At 41.3% G+C, this 16454-nt stretch overlaps 2 protein-coding genes across 6 annotated transcripts; both read right to left on the bottom strand.

The window, feature by feature from the left end:
- Positions 1 to 1737: 1737 nt before the first annotated feature.
- Positions 1738 to 5155, bottom strand: LOC100829545 (protein ENHANCED DOWNY MILDEW 2). 2 transcript variants are annotated; one of them, XM_003578721.4, is made up of 8 exons: positions 4920 to 5155; positions 4721 to 4822; positions 3833 to 3879; positions 3093 to 3213; positions 2914 to 3003; positions 2437 to 2684; positions 2230 to 2319; positions 1738 to 2129 (listed from the first exon to the last, which is right to left on the bottom strand). In XM_003578721.4, the coding sequence occupies exons 2-8, from the start codon at positions 4817 to 4819 to the stop codon at positions 1928 to 1930; spliced, it is 897 nt and encodes a 298-aa protein (XP_003578769.1). In that variant the 5' UTR covers positions 4820 to 4822; positions 4920 to 5155; the 3' UTR covers positions 1738 to 1927. The 2 variants fall into 2 exon arrangements, with proteins under 2 accessions (XP_003578769.1, XP_010238608.1); XM_010240306.3 differs by having other exon boundaries at positions 4721 to 5155.
- A 1216-nt stretch (positions 5156 to 6371) lies between these two features.
- LOC100825038 (protein ENHANCED DOWNY MILDEW 2) lies at positions 6372 to 16148 on the bottom strand. 4 transcript variants are annotated; one of them, XM_003576906.4, is made up of 9 exons: positions 15705 to 15844; positions 14048 to 14133; positions 8818 to 9478; positions 8606 to 8649; positions 7892 to 8012; positions 7704 to 7793; positions 7204 to 7451; positions 7004 to 7093; positions 6372 to 6907 (listed from the first exon to the last, which is right to left on the bottom strand). In XM_003576906.4, the coding sequence occupies exons 3-9, from the start codon at positions 9019 to 9021 to the stop codon at positions 6706 to 6708; spliced, it is 999 nt and encodes a 332-aa protein (XP_003576954.1). In that variant the 5' UTR covers positions 9022 to 9478; positions 14048 to 14133; positions 15705 to 15844; the 3' UTR covers positions 6372 to 6705. The 4 variants fall into 4 exon arrangements, with proteins under 4 accessions (XP_003576954.1, XP_014758719.1, XP_024310450.1 ...); XM_014903233.2 differs by lacking the exon at positions 15705 to 15844 and adding an exon at positions 14547 to 14904; XM_024454682.1 differs by lacking the exon at positions 15705 to 15844 and adding an exon at positions 14206 to 14223.
- Positions 16149 to 16454: the final 306 nt, after the last annotated feature.

Below are 16454 nucleotides of genomic sequence, written 5' to 3'. Positions count from 1 at the left end.
AACAGAAACAAAACGGTGGGCGCGCGTCTGGAGAAAACGGTGGGCATGCAGGTGAGGACTCCTCTCTCTCGGCCGGCCCACATTTTGGGGAACGATTAAATGATAAATATTATGTATAATCTTTGTAGATATCACCAGGTCCAGTCCCCTAGCTTGGATCAAATATCCAATTTTAGAATACTACCCATACTAGTTTTTGTTTTGTTTTGTTAAGAGAAACAATAGCTGCAATGCGCCTAAACAAACCCAAGGTACATTCTAAACCTTCGCCTAAAGTACCGAGCTGGACAGACACTAGACAGGAGTAGGATCAAAGTAATTTGCCATAAGCTTGTGGTGGCATTCTTGCCTTTTCCTATGAATTGTCTGACGAACAGGAATTAACAAAACCACCATGTTTCTTCTCCTTGCTACGCTCCTCATAAAGCAACATGACAACCGCCATCTCCTTGCCTTCATCCCATTTCTCCTCCTCCAATGATGAAGCATCAAAATGCAATTTGTACACACAACCACATTCTAGAAAGCAGTGGCGGACCAAGATTTGCCTTGCGCTGCATCTAAGTTTAGGACTAAACAGTGTGTCATGTGTTCAGTTAGTAGAGATTTTCGATTTTGTTCTATACATATACATACATAGAAAGTTGATTTCAAGCCCAAGGCTATAGCCCACGTTGTCCTGGGCATTGGTCCGCCCCTAGTAGAAAGCAAATGAAGCAAAAGAAGAGGAATTGCTAGATTTTCTTCTAGGAATTCCAAGTCGAACACCATGGGTGCATTGAGGTGGCGGTGGCTGACAAAACGGAGCTTGACAGCGAGCGTGGGGCAAATGGCATGGGGCGGCAACAGGCCTCTGCGCGCGTGGACCACTTCATGAATTGTGTCATGGAGGAGGCGGCATATCAGCGGGTCGGGGACGAGGAAAAGTCTGGACATGAGCAGTTGCTCTTCCCGCCAACTGCTCTAGGGAATTTTTGGGAATGTGAATTTGAAAGGAGAAATGGGAAATTTCTAAAGTTTTAGGTTGGAACCATATAAGAAATCTACTGGAGAGGATTTTTTAGAGTAGAAAAAGAAATACTAAAGAGGATTTTTTGCAACTTTCAGAAAATTATCGAAGTTTCTTGGGATTGGGACCAGTTAACAAATCCGCTCGAGATGCTCTTAGGAGTAGGTCAAAAGGCAGAGTATATACTATGCACGTGACATGAATTGTACATTAGCCTAACACATGTACAACAATTAGTCCCTTCAAGGAAAACAATAGTAGCGAATCCACACATCGGGCATCCAAATGCATGGCTTCATGCCATTGGCCGAATACCGAGTTGGATTTTTTTTTCGAAGGGAAAATACCGAGTTGGATAAGGACCCATACACAGAGCAGGCCGAAGTTCATGGGGCAAAGGAAGGGATTCCCGCCGGCCATACATAGGTCTCTGGGCCAAATGCAGGGCTTCATGCCGTAAATAGGCCTTTGGGTCGAACGCAAGGGCTTCGTGATACAGGCTTCGGGCCGCACACAGGGCATCGTGCCGTGTGGTCAGGAATATCATTCCTTTTTTCCGCTCAAAAAAAGGAATGCCATTTTACACTTTGGGCCGCATGCATCTCTCCTTATCTCTCTTTCTACGCTCTCACTCAATTTCATAGGAATCACGTTTTTTTAGTAACGATCTGGCTTTCATGATTCAACAAACATTGAAAGCAAAGATCTATATAAACCAAAAGTTAAAATTGCACCTTCAACGTAAATCATTATTTAGTGTTCCGGATATATATTTTTCATCTCTCGTTCATCTCCATCTCGCACCTTCAGATGGTAATTTTCAACATCAACCGTGTATCAAGTTATATAGAAAAAAAGGTACTACTAGCTTATTGCATTTATTATCTCTGCAGCAGATAGGAGATAGGGAATGGTCGATCAGTCATCTATCCAACCGCATGACCCTGGTTGCGGATGCGGAAACAAATGCCTCGGTGCAAATGAATCGATGGCCTTCACCTGATCACATCCAGTTTCTGGAGGCTGAGACGATCGAGATGGTTCGGACAAAGGGCGGTCATCAGGAAAGACAATGTGGTCCCTCTTGGGAGTTCTCAGATCTTTGTCAATCTTATGCTTCCTGCAAAGATTTTAATGAGATAAATACGTCTGGAGTCTGGACAAGAAAAGCGAGACAGAAGGGAAAATGTGACAGTTAAAGAATTGGAAAATTAACACACATGCAGTAGATCAAAATCTGATCTGGAAGAACGTTATCCCACGCTCTTTGTTGAGTACCCTCCTTGCCATCCTTTTCAAAGGAAATATCGCTACAAAACAAGTAACTGTGAATACAAGAAAAACAAGAAAATGTAGTTGCACAAACGAAGCATAACAAGAAAGGTGCGGGTGGAGGATAGGGCATCTTCTCCAATGTGAAGGCAAACCTTGGCAAGCACTTCCGATGGTATGCGGTTGGGCAGCGTCTGCATACTGCAAGTTGCATGTCCTTATCATCCCTATTCTCTGCTTCTTTACACAAACTACATCTATGAAGAGGGCAATGGAATGTCAGTCCCAGAGCAACACGTTTCTCAAAAAATATGGCCTGGGCTTTGCTATCAGGGTGGACAAGTTCAGCAACACACTTAGGATGGTAAAAGTACCCACACATTTTGTCCTTACACTGGATCACCTGAAAAGCCATGCAGAAGTTGCCATAGAATTAAGTATTACCATCTGACTACATGTATATATTACAATTTCTTAAAAACTTGGGATGAAAATGACCTCTTAAGATATATATACTTTGAATTCTCCATCCAAAAAATATTATGATTTCCTATTTCTTCTAAAAATTTAATAATACTAAAGTTCATTTATGGATCCCTTCTGAAATAACCATATGTATCTGATATGCATACCTCAGATCCTGATGTTAAGCCTGAAGACCCCAGCAATCCACAAGCAAAACACTGGTGCTGCTTATACTCACAGTTCTTGCATATATATTTCTGAATAAACATTCAAAAGCATGAAGCAGATTTCACACTAAACATTACAAAAACAATTGTGAAACAGAGAAAAACCAATCAGGAAATACCTCTTGTTCATTAGACTGAAGAGTTTGCCACCATTCTTCAGTTAGCCCAAGGGTTGTGCACATTGAATCTTCGCCATATTTTTTGGTTGGGTGAAAAGACCTCAGGCATCCACCTTCACAGCTAAAGAAACAAGGTAAGAAGAAATGTTAATGTTAAGCATGGAAAATATGGTTTGTTCTTGGCAACAGGTGATCCAACAAACTGCATGCAACACATTCGAGATTTAGGAGGAAATACATATTGGACCTGTAACACTGGCACATCATAACTCAGAAGCTTTGGGGAGCTAAAAACACAGTTCCCGACAAGCCTCGAGAAGATCCATTTATTTTATTTTTAAATATGACGCATATCGCAAATATTGGTGGGACTGGATTACAGAACAACCTCTGGACATAGTGGATGTTCTATTTGCAAATAAATATCATCATATCATACTTTTCAAAAAAATAATACCATCATATATCATGTGAAGATCACCCATTGCAATGGATAAATGGAGCATGATCTTCTGGTAACGATAGTTTAGTTGACAAAACATGAACTCTGTTTGTTACAAGTCAACACCACAGCTAGAACGTTACAAGATCACTATCTGCTAAAGAAAAACGTGCACAGCAGAGTTGGTCATATTTTCAATGGAGAACAATTCATATGGAAAGAAAGCGAGTTAATGAGTGCAACTCCATATGTATTAAAGGAGCTTAAGCCACTCAAACTTAATTATGAAGGCACCTACCAGATAAAGTCACCACCATCATCGCAAATTGCACAGGCATTATCCCACTGCACAAAAAAGTAGATGTCTTACTTTTTAAAATTGGAATGGATATATAAAATTGATTAGTGATTTAAATAGGAGATTAAATGTGGGAACTACGTTTTTAGAAGGCACATGTATGGTATGGTAATGTGCTACCACGCTAGATAAATGTGAAGTCAATCTAGAAAAAAAGTGAATGTAATTGCCTCTAGAGAAGCCCCTAGTTAAGGCCACATGTGTACATCTTCTTGACAAAAACAAGAACAGAGAAAGCTAGACATATGGGGCATAAAAATATGTATTGCAATGGAACAGTAAATTGGTTCTCTGAAAAATGCATAAAAATATGTATGGTGATGGGACAGTAAATTGGTTCTCTGAAGTATGCAATATGTATGATTAATGGGAGTGTGCTTTGTAAGACAAATTTCATCTAGTACCATGGAAATTAGACATACAACAATTATGTTTTGAAAATCAAATTTTAAACCATAACAGCAGAGACAATAGTATATTTCTGCAAAATTATGTACGCGTAAATCAAATGTTGAACATAGAAACTCCCGGTGTGCAATAACAGAGCAGCTGCACTTTCGTTTAGACCAACGACGGACTAGCAAAGCAACCGGGTAATAATAATATCTAAACAATGCATCATCGAGACGCTAAGCTTTTGCGTTTTCTAGAGAAATTATACTTCCTCCGTCCAATATCAAGTGACTCAAATTTTTTCAAATATGGATGTATCTATACCTAAAAAGCGTCTAGATACATATAATATGAAGTCGCTTATTATGGGACGGAGGGAGTACAAACCTAAAAACAAAACAGTCAGCAAAAGCTGGGGACAATTCCTGGCACTACCTCGTTGGATCGATCCTCTTCCCTGGCACAGCTCTGCTTGCTGTCGTCGTCTCTCTTTGCCTTGGAGAGCTTGCTCACTGGCACCTTTATCACAGCCATGATCTGCCTCAAGGATGAGATCAGAACACCAATTTGTTTGATGTACAGACCCTGGGCGGCCGGATAGACAACAGAAGGGCGTGAGCAAGCAAGGCTCAACCTGTACAAGAAGTGACAGCGGCGGCGGCGGCGGCGGCTCGATCAGTCAATCTGCCTCCGCCTCCTAATACTTGGATGCGTTCTTGGATTCGGGGAGGTCTACCGGCACTCAATCGCGAAGGATCGGTAATTTGGTATCGGATCGATCCGTTTCCGGTTCCCAATCTGGACGCTGCGCCGTACGCATGCTAAACGTGGCCGCACTCGTATTATTTTTTCTTCTTTTCTTCCGATTTTTTCTTCTGAGGATATCTATATCATATCATGTCATACCAATATATTAAATCATACCAATATATTAAATTGAAATTGGTGGTGATGGTACGGTCGTCGTCGTTGGTTAACTTCGTTAAAATTACAACTAATATGCTACTGCTCGTTATTTTTCTTTTCCTTCAGTTTTTTTCACGATTTCTCCTGCTCCGTCTTACGACCGACGTCACCACACCCGCATGCCGATCTCAACGTTGCCATGAGTTGCCTACATAGAAAATAAAAATAAATAGTTTATGATTTTGTTGACTCGTAGCAATGCGCGGGCACACCAGCTAGTATATATATATCCTCAGCCTGTAGGGTCTATGCTTATGCTAGCTTCTGGATCGGTTGATGCACGGTGCAAGTTTAAATATTGTACTTGCATAATACAGCTATTTATTTGAGTTTTTGGAACAAGTTTAGTGACTTCGAGTGTTTTTTACTCAATATATTATTGTAAAGTCTGGACAACAATGATAGATAACAAAATTCAAAGTTACAAGTAGTAAATCTAATCAGGTCCACTCAACATGTAACTAGTAAAGGTGACAATTTCTCCCATGGATACCCGACCCGACCGGGTATGGATCGCTGTTTCTGTCCATGGGAAACCCGATTAATCATGGGCAGGATCTGGATACAAGTTTATGCTCATATGTTGCCCATGGGTCATCCAATTAATAATTTTAATTTTGTTTATATGACAAACTACAATTATGAAAATGTATTATTTAATTTTTATGTGAATTATGATCTTTGATTGGTGCACAATCACTCTAATTTATCAAACCATAACTATACTTTTTTCGAGAAAAAAACATAACTAGTATATTATCAATTCTTTCTGCACAATCACTTCAATTATTAGGTTAAACTTGATGGATACCCGAATAGGCATGAGTGGGTATATCATGGATGGGTACTGTGTAAGTTCATGGGTATGGATATGGGTATAATATGGAGTCACTCGACAAAACCCAATCCGATTGCCACTTTCAGGGTATGTTCGGTAACACTCCCCAGCTCCCTCAATCCGCAAATCTGCCACCCAACCCAGCTGGGTAACCCCGGACGAGGACGAGTAGACGACCATCTCAAACCGATCGCACCCAAAGTCCATGTAAACCCATGCCTCCACGTTCTGAAGGACTAGATACGAATACAATGCGCCGTTTGACGGAAAACCTTTAAAAGGTGGTTAACTTTTTTAAATGAATCAACATCATTACAACAGTTCCAAATAGACCAACAAATAGCACAGGCATCCATCAAAATAAGCGATTTGATATGTCTATGAATCCACTTAGGAGAAAGGTTGAAAGTCACAAAAATAACACGCCACACAAAGTAATTACGTCTCAACATATTTTCTATCTCAAGTTCATCTGCATCTTACTACATGAGATTAAACTGACGGAAGGAAACACAACTCCTCAACATTAACCATGTATGTCTCATGATGTATCAAGATGGAACCTATCCATGGGTTTACTGCAGGTTTATCTCCAACAGAGGGAGCGAATGGTTGATCAGTCATCGATCCAACCACATGAACCTGGTTGGGGATGCGGGAACAAGTGCTTCGACGCAAATGAATCAATGCCCTTCACCCGATCAGATCCCATTTCTGCTGGCTGAGACGATTGAGGTGGTTCGGACAAGGGGCGGTCATCAGGAAACACAATGTGGTCCCTCTTGGGAGTTCCCAGATCTTTGTCAATCTCATGCTTCCTACAAAGATTTTAAGGACATCATGCCAAGAGTCTAGATAGAAAAAATGAGACGAAATAAAATGTGACTGATCAAAAGGTAGGAGAATTAACACACATGCAGTAGATCAAAATCTGATCAGGGAGAATGTTATCCCACGCCCTTTGTTGAGTACCCTCGTCATTGTCCTCTATGAAGGAAATATCACTACAAAACATGTAACTGTGAGGACAAGAAAACATGGTTTCACCAATGAAGCATGACAAAAAAAAAATGCAGGTTTGAGGTTGGTAGGGCACTCCAATGTGAAGGCAAACCTTGGCAAGCACTTCCGATGGTATGCAGTTGGGCAGCGCCTGCATACTGCAAGTTGCATGTCTGTATCATCCCTGTTCTCTGCTTCTTTACATAAACTGCATCTATGCATGAGGCAATGGAATTCAAGTCCACTAGCCACATGTTCCTCAAAATATATGGCCAGGCCTTTGCTATCAGGGTAGAGAAGTTCAGCAACACATTTTGGATGGTAGAAGTGGCCACAATTTTTTTCCTTGCATTTGAACACCTGAAAAGCCATGCAGAAGTTGGCAAATAATTAAGTACTATACTAGATAACAACATACAGATAATACAGCATCTTCAATACTCGCATGATACCCCCAATAGAAAAAGGGCTATTCATATAGTCTGCATTCTCCATCTCCAAAATATTGAGATTTCCTATTCCTTCTAAAATTATTTTTGTATCCCTTCCAAACAACATTTAAGGTGCAAAGTATGTTGATGAAAGATAATCAAATGCATATGTTATGCATACCTCAGATCCTGAAATCAAGTCTGAAGACCCCAACAATCCACAAGCAAAACACTGGTGTTGCTTATTCTCACAGTTCTTGCATATATATTTCTAAATTACCAAACAAAACCAAGAAGTAAATGTCATTCTTAACATTATTTAAAAAAAATGTGAAACAAAAGAGAACCGGGCAATCAACCAGGATATACCTCTTGTTTATTAGCGTGGAGGGTTTGCCAATGTTCTTCAGTAAGCCCAAGGCTTGTGCACATTGAATCCAGGCCACATATTTTGATTGGGTGAAAGGACCTCAGACATCCACCCTCACACCTAAATAAAAGGTAAGAGGAACATCGACATCAAGTATGGGATATGGTTCGTTATTGGCAACAAGTGATTCAACAAAACTGCATGCAACACATGTAAGATTTAGGAGGCAATACATCCTACATTCTTAACACTGGCACATCATAACTCAGAAGCTTTGGGCAGGCTGACAAGCTTCAAGAAGATCTATATATTTTATTTCAAATATGATGCCTAAAAATGGCATATAATGGTGGGCCTCTGGACATAGTGGGTGTGCTATATGGAAATAATAACTATCATGTCAAGATCAGCCATTACAGTAGATAAACACGGCATAATCTTCTTGTAATGGTAGTTTGCTTGGCAGAACATGTATAAATGCACTCTGTTTGCAATAATAACGGTAACTCATTTTTGAAAAAAAACACAACAAGAACACTAACTTCAACATTATATAATCACTATCTACGTACATCTCAAGAAAACAAAGTGCTCAATAATCTGTGAAATTTTCAACGGAGAACAGCTCTCAAGGAAAGAAGATCAATCAGAGACCGCAACTGCACATGTATTGAAGGAGACGAAGCCACTCAAACTTGAGTGCAAAAACCTACCAGATTAATTCACCACCATCGTCACAAATCGCACAAGCATCCCACTGCACAAAAAAGTAGATACCTTGACTTTGTAAAATTGTAATGAACATATAAAATTGGTTAATGACTTAAGGAAGAAAGAATAAATTCGGGCTTTATTTTTAAAAGACTCACACATATATGCGATTTGCTACTAGTGTAGAGAAAAAAATGGGGAAAATACGACTCACCTCATCGCTTAACCCATCTTCTCTTCTCGTCGCCACAAGTCTCGGTGGTGGATGCTCTTGCTCCACCCCTTCGGTTCTCCGAATTGCACCAGCCAGGTCACCTATCCTCCGCAACTTCCGCTTTGGTTTCACCTGGGAGGTACCCCCTTCCCCTTCCTTTTTCATCAATTTCACTGATGAGGTTGCCCCGTCTCCTTGCTTCATCGTCGATTTAACCGACGCAGCCGCCCCGATCCCTTGCTTCTGGATCGACGGGAAGGTGGGGAAAGAGACAACAACGAGGTGAGGAGGAGGTGCGAGTTGAGGAAGGAGAAGGGGGGACGAGAAGGTGGGGGCGGCAGAAGGAGGAGAGGATGCGGCGAGCGAGCGGGAGCAGGAGGGGGACCTGGTGCTGGTGGACGAGAAGGTGGTGGCGTTCCCTCTCTGCCCGAGCGACGACGAAGTTAGGGAAAGGCGGCGGCAAAGGCGGAGGTGGGAACCCTAGACAACGAGACTAGAAAGAGAGACGACGGGATCGGGGCTTTTTTTTTTTTGCTTTCGTGCGGGACTAGAAAATCCGGGAGGAGAAGCAGGATGGGAGGGCAGACCACCGAGAGAACGCGTGTCATTTTTTAGTCGTTTGATCAATACGTGCATACAGTGTAGATTTAGTTTTCCTGCCCTGGAGGGGATGAAATAAATTAATTTGTGGCAGCAAATGCAAATAATCCTGTTAGAGCTTCTACACCATATTATTCCACAAAAAAACTGCATAAATATTAATAGGGCGACGTATCAGCTGAAAACCTCCATTCAGTGAAAAGTTCATCCTGGCCATTAGATCTCGGGTAGATCAATTAGATGAAAGGTGTAACCTCTGATCACTTAAACACGTTTTATAAAATCCACCCCACGTGATTAGAGGTTTAGGTTTTTTTATAAAATGCGCTTAAGTGATTAGATGTTCCACTTTTCATTTGATCCATTTATTTAGGATCTAATAGTTAGGATGAAGATTTCAAGTTTTCATCGAATAGAGGTTTTCACCGGATACGTTCCCTATTAACAATTTCGAGGGCTTATTCAATGGTAAATAACAACTCATTTTACTTCTCTGTTTATAATAGTATAGAGAAAGAACAAGAAGATGATGGTGCAAGGTCCAAAATTGAACTGCAACTCAATCCAATCTCTGACTTCCAAAAATCGAAATGGTTCAAATCTGATATATGATATAAATACTTAAATAATGATACACACCCACTAACATGCTGAGCCTGAATGATGACACCGAGCCACCTCCTACCTTCAATCCAATTAATGAAGATGGGCAGAAGGATGATCAGGTTGACCTAAAAGATAAGAGGGATGTGGAAGCTGACAAGGGAAATATCAACAAGAAGAAGCAATGGGGCCCTGTGCGGCCGTGCGGGTGACTAGAAGAAGTAAAAGATTCCAGGGAAAGGGAAAACCATGCTGGAACTGGCCCATATCAACAAGAAAAAGCAAAATCTGGAAGTCCCTACTCCAGGCCCTTCCTAGATGCAAGGTATTCTTTCTTCAAATCCTTTTGATGTATTGTCTGATAACACTGCTAGATATGGCTGCATCTGTTGGCATTGACATTGATACTAGCTTTTTACATACTTCTCCCACTTCTTCACATAGCAATTTGGGCAATATTCTCAATCACTCTGAACCTGTATTGAATCCTGATAGTTTTGATACTAGTTCTACTGTTGAAACTACAATTTACCTTCCTGATAGAAAACTTCCTTCTCCAGCTACTATTATAGATCATATGTCTCTAATGCTACTTTCCCTGATGTTTCTTTAAATACTATTCATACTACTGCTACTGCTCTACCCATTACTGATGATGATATAGTAATGCATTCCTTTTCTACTCCTCACACAAACCCAACTGAGCGGGTGTTGTCTATTTCTTCCTCTTCAACAAAACCCTTCCCGTAGGAAAAAATCTTCTCCTTGAATGTGTTCTTGTTTGGAATGTGAGGGGGGTAAATGCGCCAAGGAGGAAAACATGTATAATTGATACACATAAAACAAATGCCACAGTAGTTGGTTTTCGAGAAACAAAAAAAGAATGTATGTCTCATTTCTTTCTTGGATCCTTAGTAGGTCATCGAATTTTTAATTGGTACAGTCTACCTGCACAGGGGTCTGCTAGAGGGATCACTGTTGGGGTTGATTCTGACATTTTTTAAGTTATATCTTGGGAGAATTTTACCTTCTCTGTTGTTGCCACATTTAAGTATAAATCTACCAATGCTGGAGATTAATTACAGTATATGGCTCTCCTTATAATGAAGGTAAAGAAGAGTTTATCGCTGAATAACACTCCCTTTTTTTTTGTAGAAACCTCCTTACCTTGGGGGGAGGGGGGGAGGAGGGGGGGGGGTAACTTAGTAAGATTTAGGAGGACAAGAGCATTGGAAAGATGGATCACAGATGGAGTGACAAGTCTGATGCCTGGATTGAAATATGGAGCTTATTAGAAGTCAAACTCTCTAGTAGAATTGGGCTAAAAATCGAACTGATTTAATCATCCAGAAGGATCAAAAATTTCCCTTGGCTTCCTTACAAGCTCAACCAAGGTTGGGTAGTGATCACACCCCGATCATTTGGGATTCTGGTGTGGGCAGACTCCTTCTAACTAATATAAATTTGAAAAGTGGTGGTTTTAAGAGCTGATTTCCCTGTTGCAAAAGCATGGAACTCCCCCACCAATGTATCTGGTAGCATGAATATCTGGCAAGCTAAAGCTAGAAAGGTCACTAAAGCTCGGAGTAAGAACACTGAAGCTGAGCTAAGGAAAACAAAGAATTCTCTAATGGAGGAATATGATTTCTTATATGTTAAAGGTGAGACTAATGTTCTATCTGACTTAGAACAGCAGAGACTTAAAGAGGTTCATATTGAGATGTCTACGATTTGGCTCAAAGAAGATATCAAAGCTAAGCAGAGAGCTAGAGAGAGAGATATAAAGGAGGGAGATAGAAACACTGCATACTTTCATGCAGTGGCGAATCAAAGGAGGAGAAAAGTGCTTATTCATAGTTTCAACGGCCCTACATCTGATCAATCTGAGATGCTCTCTATAGCTACTGATTTTTACAAAAAACATTTCCGTAAAGACGAGAGGCTTGGTTTCCCTCTTAATAACTCTTTTTCCTCTCCTGCTAAGCAAGTTCCCTACAGATAGGGATAAACTTGAAATGCCTTTCACAGAGGGAAGTCAAGAAAGCTGCTTTTGGTTCCTACTCTGATGGGGCCCCAAGTCCAGAGGCTTTTACTTTATATTCTACCAGAAATTTTGGCATCTCATCAAGGAAGATCAGATGGCTCTTTTCCATGACTTCTACTTAGGAAAGCTTGACATTTTTTTATTGAACTTCGTTGTCCTTGCTCTGATCCCTAAGGAGAAAGATGCAACATCAATGAAAAAGTTCAAACCAACTAGCCTGCTCAATTGTGTTTTTAAATTTTTCACAAAAGTCCTCACTAATCGACTAGGCTTGCTGATGCATTTTCTTATCTCCTATAATCAATCTGCTTTTATAAAAGGGAGGTACATCCTAGAGTGTTGTAACTGCACATGAGGTACTTCACTCAGTCATTTAGGCCCATACCCCTGGATTGGTCCTGAAATTAGATTATGAAAAGGCCTTTGACAAAGTCAATATTGAGTTTCTCATAGAGCTACTCGAGAAAAGAGGTTTTGGGGACAAATGAGTTGGATGGATAAATCAAATTGTCCACCTAGGTTCAATAGGAGTTAGGATGAATGGCTTTGAAGGTAATTTCTTTGCAACAGGAAAGAGATTGAGACAGGGAGACCCCCTCTCACCCCTGCTCGTTAATCTTGTAGTAGATACACTTACTAAAATGCTATTTAAAGCATTTTATGTTTGGCTCTTGCCTTCCTTCCTTTTCTTTTCTTTTCTTTTGTTTTTATGTTGGCCTTTTGGCCTTTGTAACTTTTGTCATCTCGGCGTTTCTTCTTCTTATGAAAATGATACGCACTTACCACTTAGGTGCGGGTTCAAGAAATAAAAATGCTACCTAAAGGTGATCATCATCATGTTATCAGAGTGCTTTGCCCTGAGGTATGTCTTGGAGGAATCATCTATTCATCTGCTTGCAATATGCACATGATACCATCCTTTTTGTACAACCCAAACTAGAGACAGCTAGACATATGAGATGGGTGCTTACTTGTTTTGAGAAAATTTCGGGGAGAATTAAGTTACTACTCTAAAAGTGAGCTCATCCCCATTGGAATGGAACCTTATGAAGTTGAGCCATTTAAGAACATATTTGGATGTTCTTTAGGCAACTTTCCTATAAAATACCTGGGAATCCCCTTCCATTGTGATAAACTGAAAAGGAAGATGTCCGGCATCTAGTTGACAAGATAATAAAAAGAATGGCTGGGTGGAGGGGGAAACTGCTCTCCGATAGTGGGAAAGTCATTCTTATTAGATCTTGCCTAGCTAGTGTTCCTATCTACCTTTTGTCCTTTTTCAAATTTCCTAAATGGGCTCTGGAGATGATTAATTCCCAGATGGCCCATTGTTTATGGAGTGATTTTCACGGTCATAAAAAGCTGCATTTAGCTAATTAGCATTTAATATGCATGAAAAAAAGATTATGGAGGGCTTGGTATTCTTTGTCTGAAAGACATCAACCTCTGTCTCCCTGGGTCTTGGCTCAAAAGATATTCTCTTGACGAGAATAAATCTGCAGAACCATAATTGGATATAAATATAATACCAGTAACCCCAATATCTTCTGCAGCAAAACTGTGGGAGTTTCTAGATTTTGGAAAGGGGTTATATATGTTCAAGCAATTAATAAATTTGGTATAGATGGGTAGTTGGGGATGGAAAGGAAAACAGATTTTGGGAGGACACTTGGTTTGGTTCTTCCCCTCTATCCATCCAGTTCTGGCCTCTGTATGTTATATGCAGTGTGCTACAATCGATTCAGTTTAGGATGGGGAGACCTTCAAAGTCTCATTTAGTAGAACTTTTGGGACCCATCTAATGGAACAATGGTATGAACTGGAGCAGATTATTGGAGATGTTCACCTTTCTAATGAACCTGATACACTAATTTGGAAATACAACAGCAATGGAGTTCTTTTTGACCGAAGTAATGGAGTATATCCCACCAGCTCCCTTTATGCTACCATTAAGTACAGGGGGGATGACCTCTGTACACATACCTGTTGTCTGGTCCTTGGTTGTGCCACCTAGAATACATGTTTTTCTTTGGTTACTTGCTCACGGCAAGATCATGACAAGAGACAATCTGAAAAAAAAAGAAACTTGCATAAGCCAGAAGAATTGTGTTTACTGCTCTGAAAATGAATCTATCCAGCACCTTTTCTTCAAATGTGTGGTAGCTAAAACCATCTAGGGGGATCTACCACTGAACCACTCTTCTTTAAGAAACATCTGGGACATGATTTAGTTTCAGTTACACAATTTTGGATTGCAAATAAAAAACACTCTGTTATGAATGTTATTTGTGCTGCTAATGGAGTCTCTGACACATAGAGGAATAGTATGGTATTTAATCACATCTCTTGGTCTGATATCAAGCAGATTTGGTGGTTGATTCTGAGATCTATCAAGAAATGGGAGGTGCTCTTCAAAGAGGAGATGTTGCAGCAAGTGAGGGAATTCCAGAAGCATGTTTCTGAGATTCTCAGCTTGCCTTACCTACTTCCTTGAAGATATCTCATGGTGGCATTTCCACTCCTGAAGCAAACCTCACGGTGCAGGACAAGTTTTCTGGCAGCTGCTCCAAGTTGTCGATCTCCAGTGACGATGATCTCTCCTCTTCTACTCAGTTGGCACTTCGGGAGAAGTTGCAACAGATCTGTCTGCTTTACTCAACTGCTGCCAAGAGCCTGGAGACATCTCATGCTGAGAACTGATGTCAAGAGCTTGGAGACTTTTCCATGCTGAGGGCTAAATATGTAGCCTTTTATTACTTCTGTTCTTAATTCTCGGTTCGTAATACTTTCATCCTGGACTCTGTTTAGAGGCCATCTATGTACGCTTTTGCAGCCGTCTGGTTTCATTCATAATGGAAACCGGGGGGGGGGGGGGGGGGGGGGGTGTAGTAACCTGCGGGGGGGGACAGTAGTAGTAAGCTGCCCATAAGTGCTAATTGACCATAGATGATTAATTAATTAGACTAATTAGCCAGGTCCAGTAGTAACCTGTGCATGCTGAGCCTCTGAGGAACAGTGAAGGACAAAGCCCAACAAGCAAGAAAAAAAAACATAAAGCTGAGCTGCTGGTTGCTGTATTTGTCATCGCCTCTGCTCCCTCCCAATTAAATTAGATCGCCATCATGATTCACGCACGCATGGTTGCACCTGCAGATCCATGAGCGTTCCTGCTCGCCACCTCGCCGGATGATGCAGGCACGCACCGTTCAGAGGTCACCACGCTGGTGCCGCACCATCAAAACCGCTGATGATTCGTATGTATTGTATTTCTGATCAATCTATCAATTTTAAACCTTTCCGTGTAAGTCGACAAGTTATTTAACAATCAAATGATCGACCATAGCAGGAAAGAAATAGCTGCAAAAGGCACCTTCGGTACTCATCGAGATAGATTTGATCTCATAGATATTTAGTTTTCTTGCGTACTATCAGATATTTGTTGCTATGTTTTTATGTCAATACTAAAATGAGACTTTATATGATTTGGTGTTTTATCTCTAGTAAGTTCGGTATGTTTTTCGTCCCCCTCATCTCCGCCCCTGGTTAGGCCCCCTGTCGATCTAAAAAAAATGATGGTATGGAGGGACAGTCTGTTGATGTCTTGTGGTACGATGCGCACCGAGGAAGAGGAGGAACTTACCAGTGGCAGATCAGGCGTATACTTCCGCAGAGTGATCCTCGTGATCGCCGAGCGGTCGAACATCGCCGTCGTCTCCGCGGCAAGATCGCCGCCGCCCACGCCTCCAGGAACTTTCAGACCGATCGGCCGGGATAATAAGGACGCAAGGGCCGCCATGGAGGATGGTTCTGCGCGTGCGCGGGGCGGCCATGGAGGCACGCCAGAGAATGGCGACGGCATGGGGGAATCGGGGCATGGTGGCGGCACGCGGGGCGGGGTGGCCATCGCGGAGCAGCGGAGAATGGTACCGACGTGGGAGTTGGAGAGATGGTGGTGGCGCTGGGGATCCGGTGCTTGCTCACCAACGCCGGCGTCCGGGGCGGCGGAGAGTGGCGGCGGCGCGCGGTGGATTGGGGACTAGGGGAGAAGACCCTGCCCTTTTTTTTTTCTTTTTTTCTTTTCACTGCGTGGGTAGTCGGTTTTCGAGACGAGGGTGATCTCAACCGTTACTTCTATCCGACGGCTGAAAATGACTCTATTTCGTTTGCTTTGATCGTGGGGTTAACCATTATAATTAGTTTCGGCCGTTACTTTTTTTTTTCCACATATTTTAAGATTTTACTTTGATCAACAATTAACTAATGATTTGACGGACCATTAAAAAAAACTATTGATTTGACGGTTCCGTGCTACAAAAACTATACCATTAGGTTCGTATTTCAAAAACCATACCATTAGGTTCGTATTTCAAAAACCATACCATTAGATTCG

This window comes from Brachypodium distachyon, chromosome 4 (assembly GCF_000005505.3).
Source record: "Brachypodium distachyon strain Bd21 chromosome 4, Brachypodium_distachyon_v3.0, whole genome shotgun sequence".
NCBI classification, from domain to species: domain Eukaryota; kingdom Viridiplantae; phylum Streptophyta; class Magnoliopsida; order Poales; family Poaceae; genus Brachypodium; species Brachypodium distachyon.
Note: the sequence above shows the minus strand (reverse complement) of the source record. Positions and strands in the feature narration are given on the sequence as shown.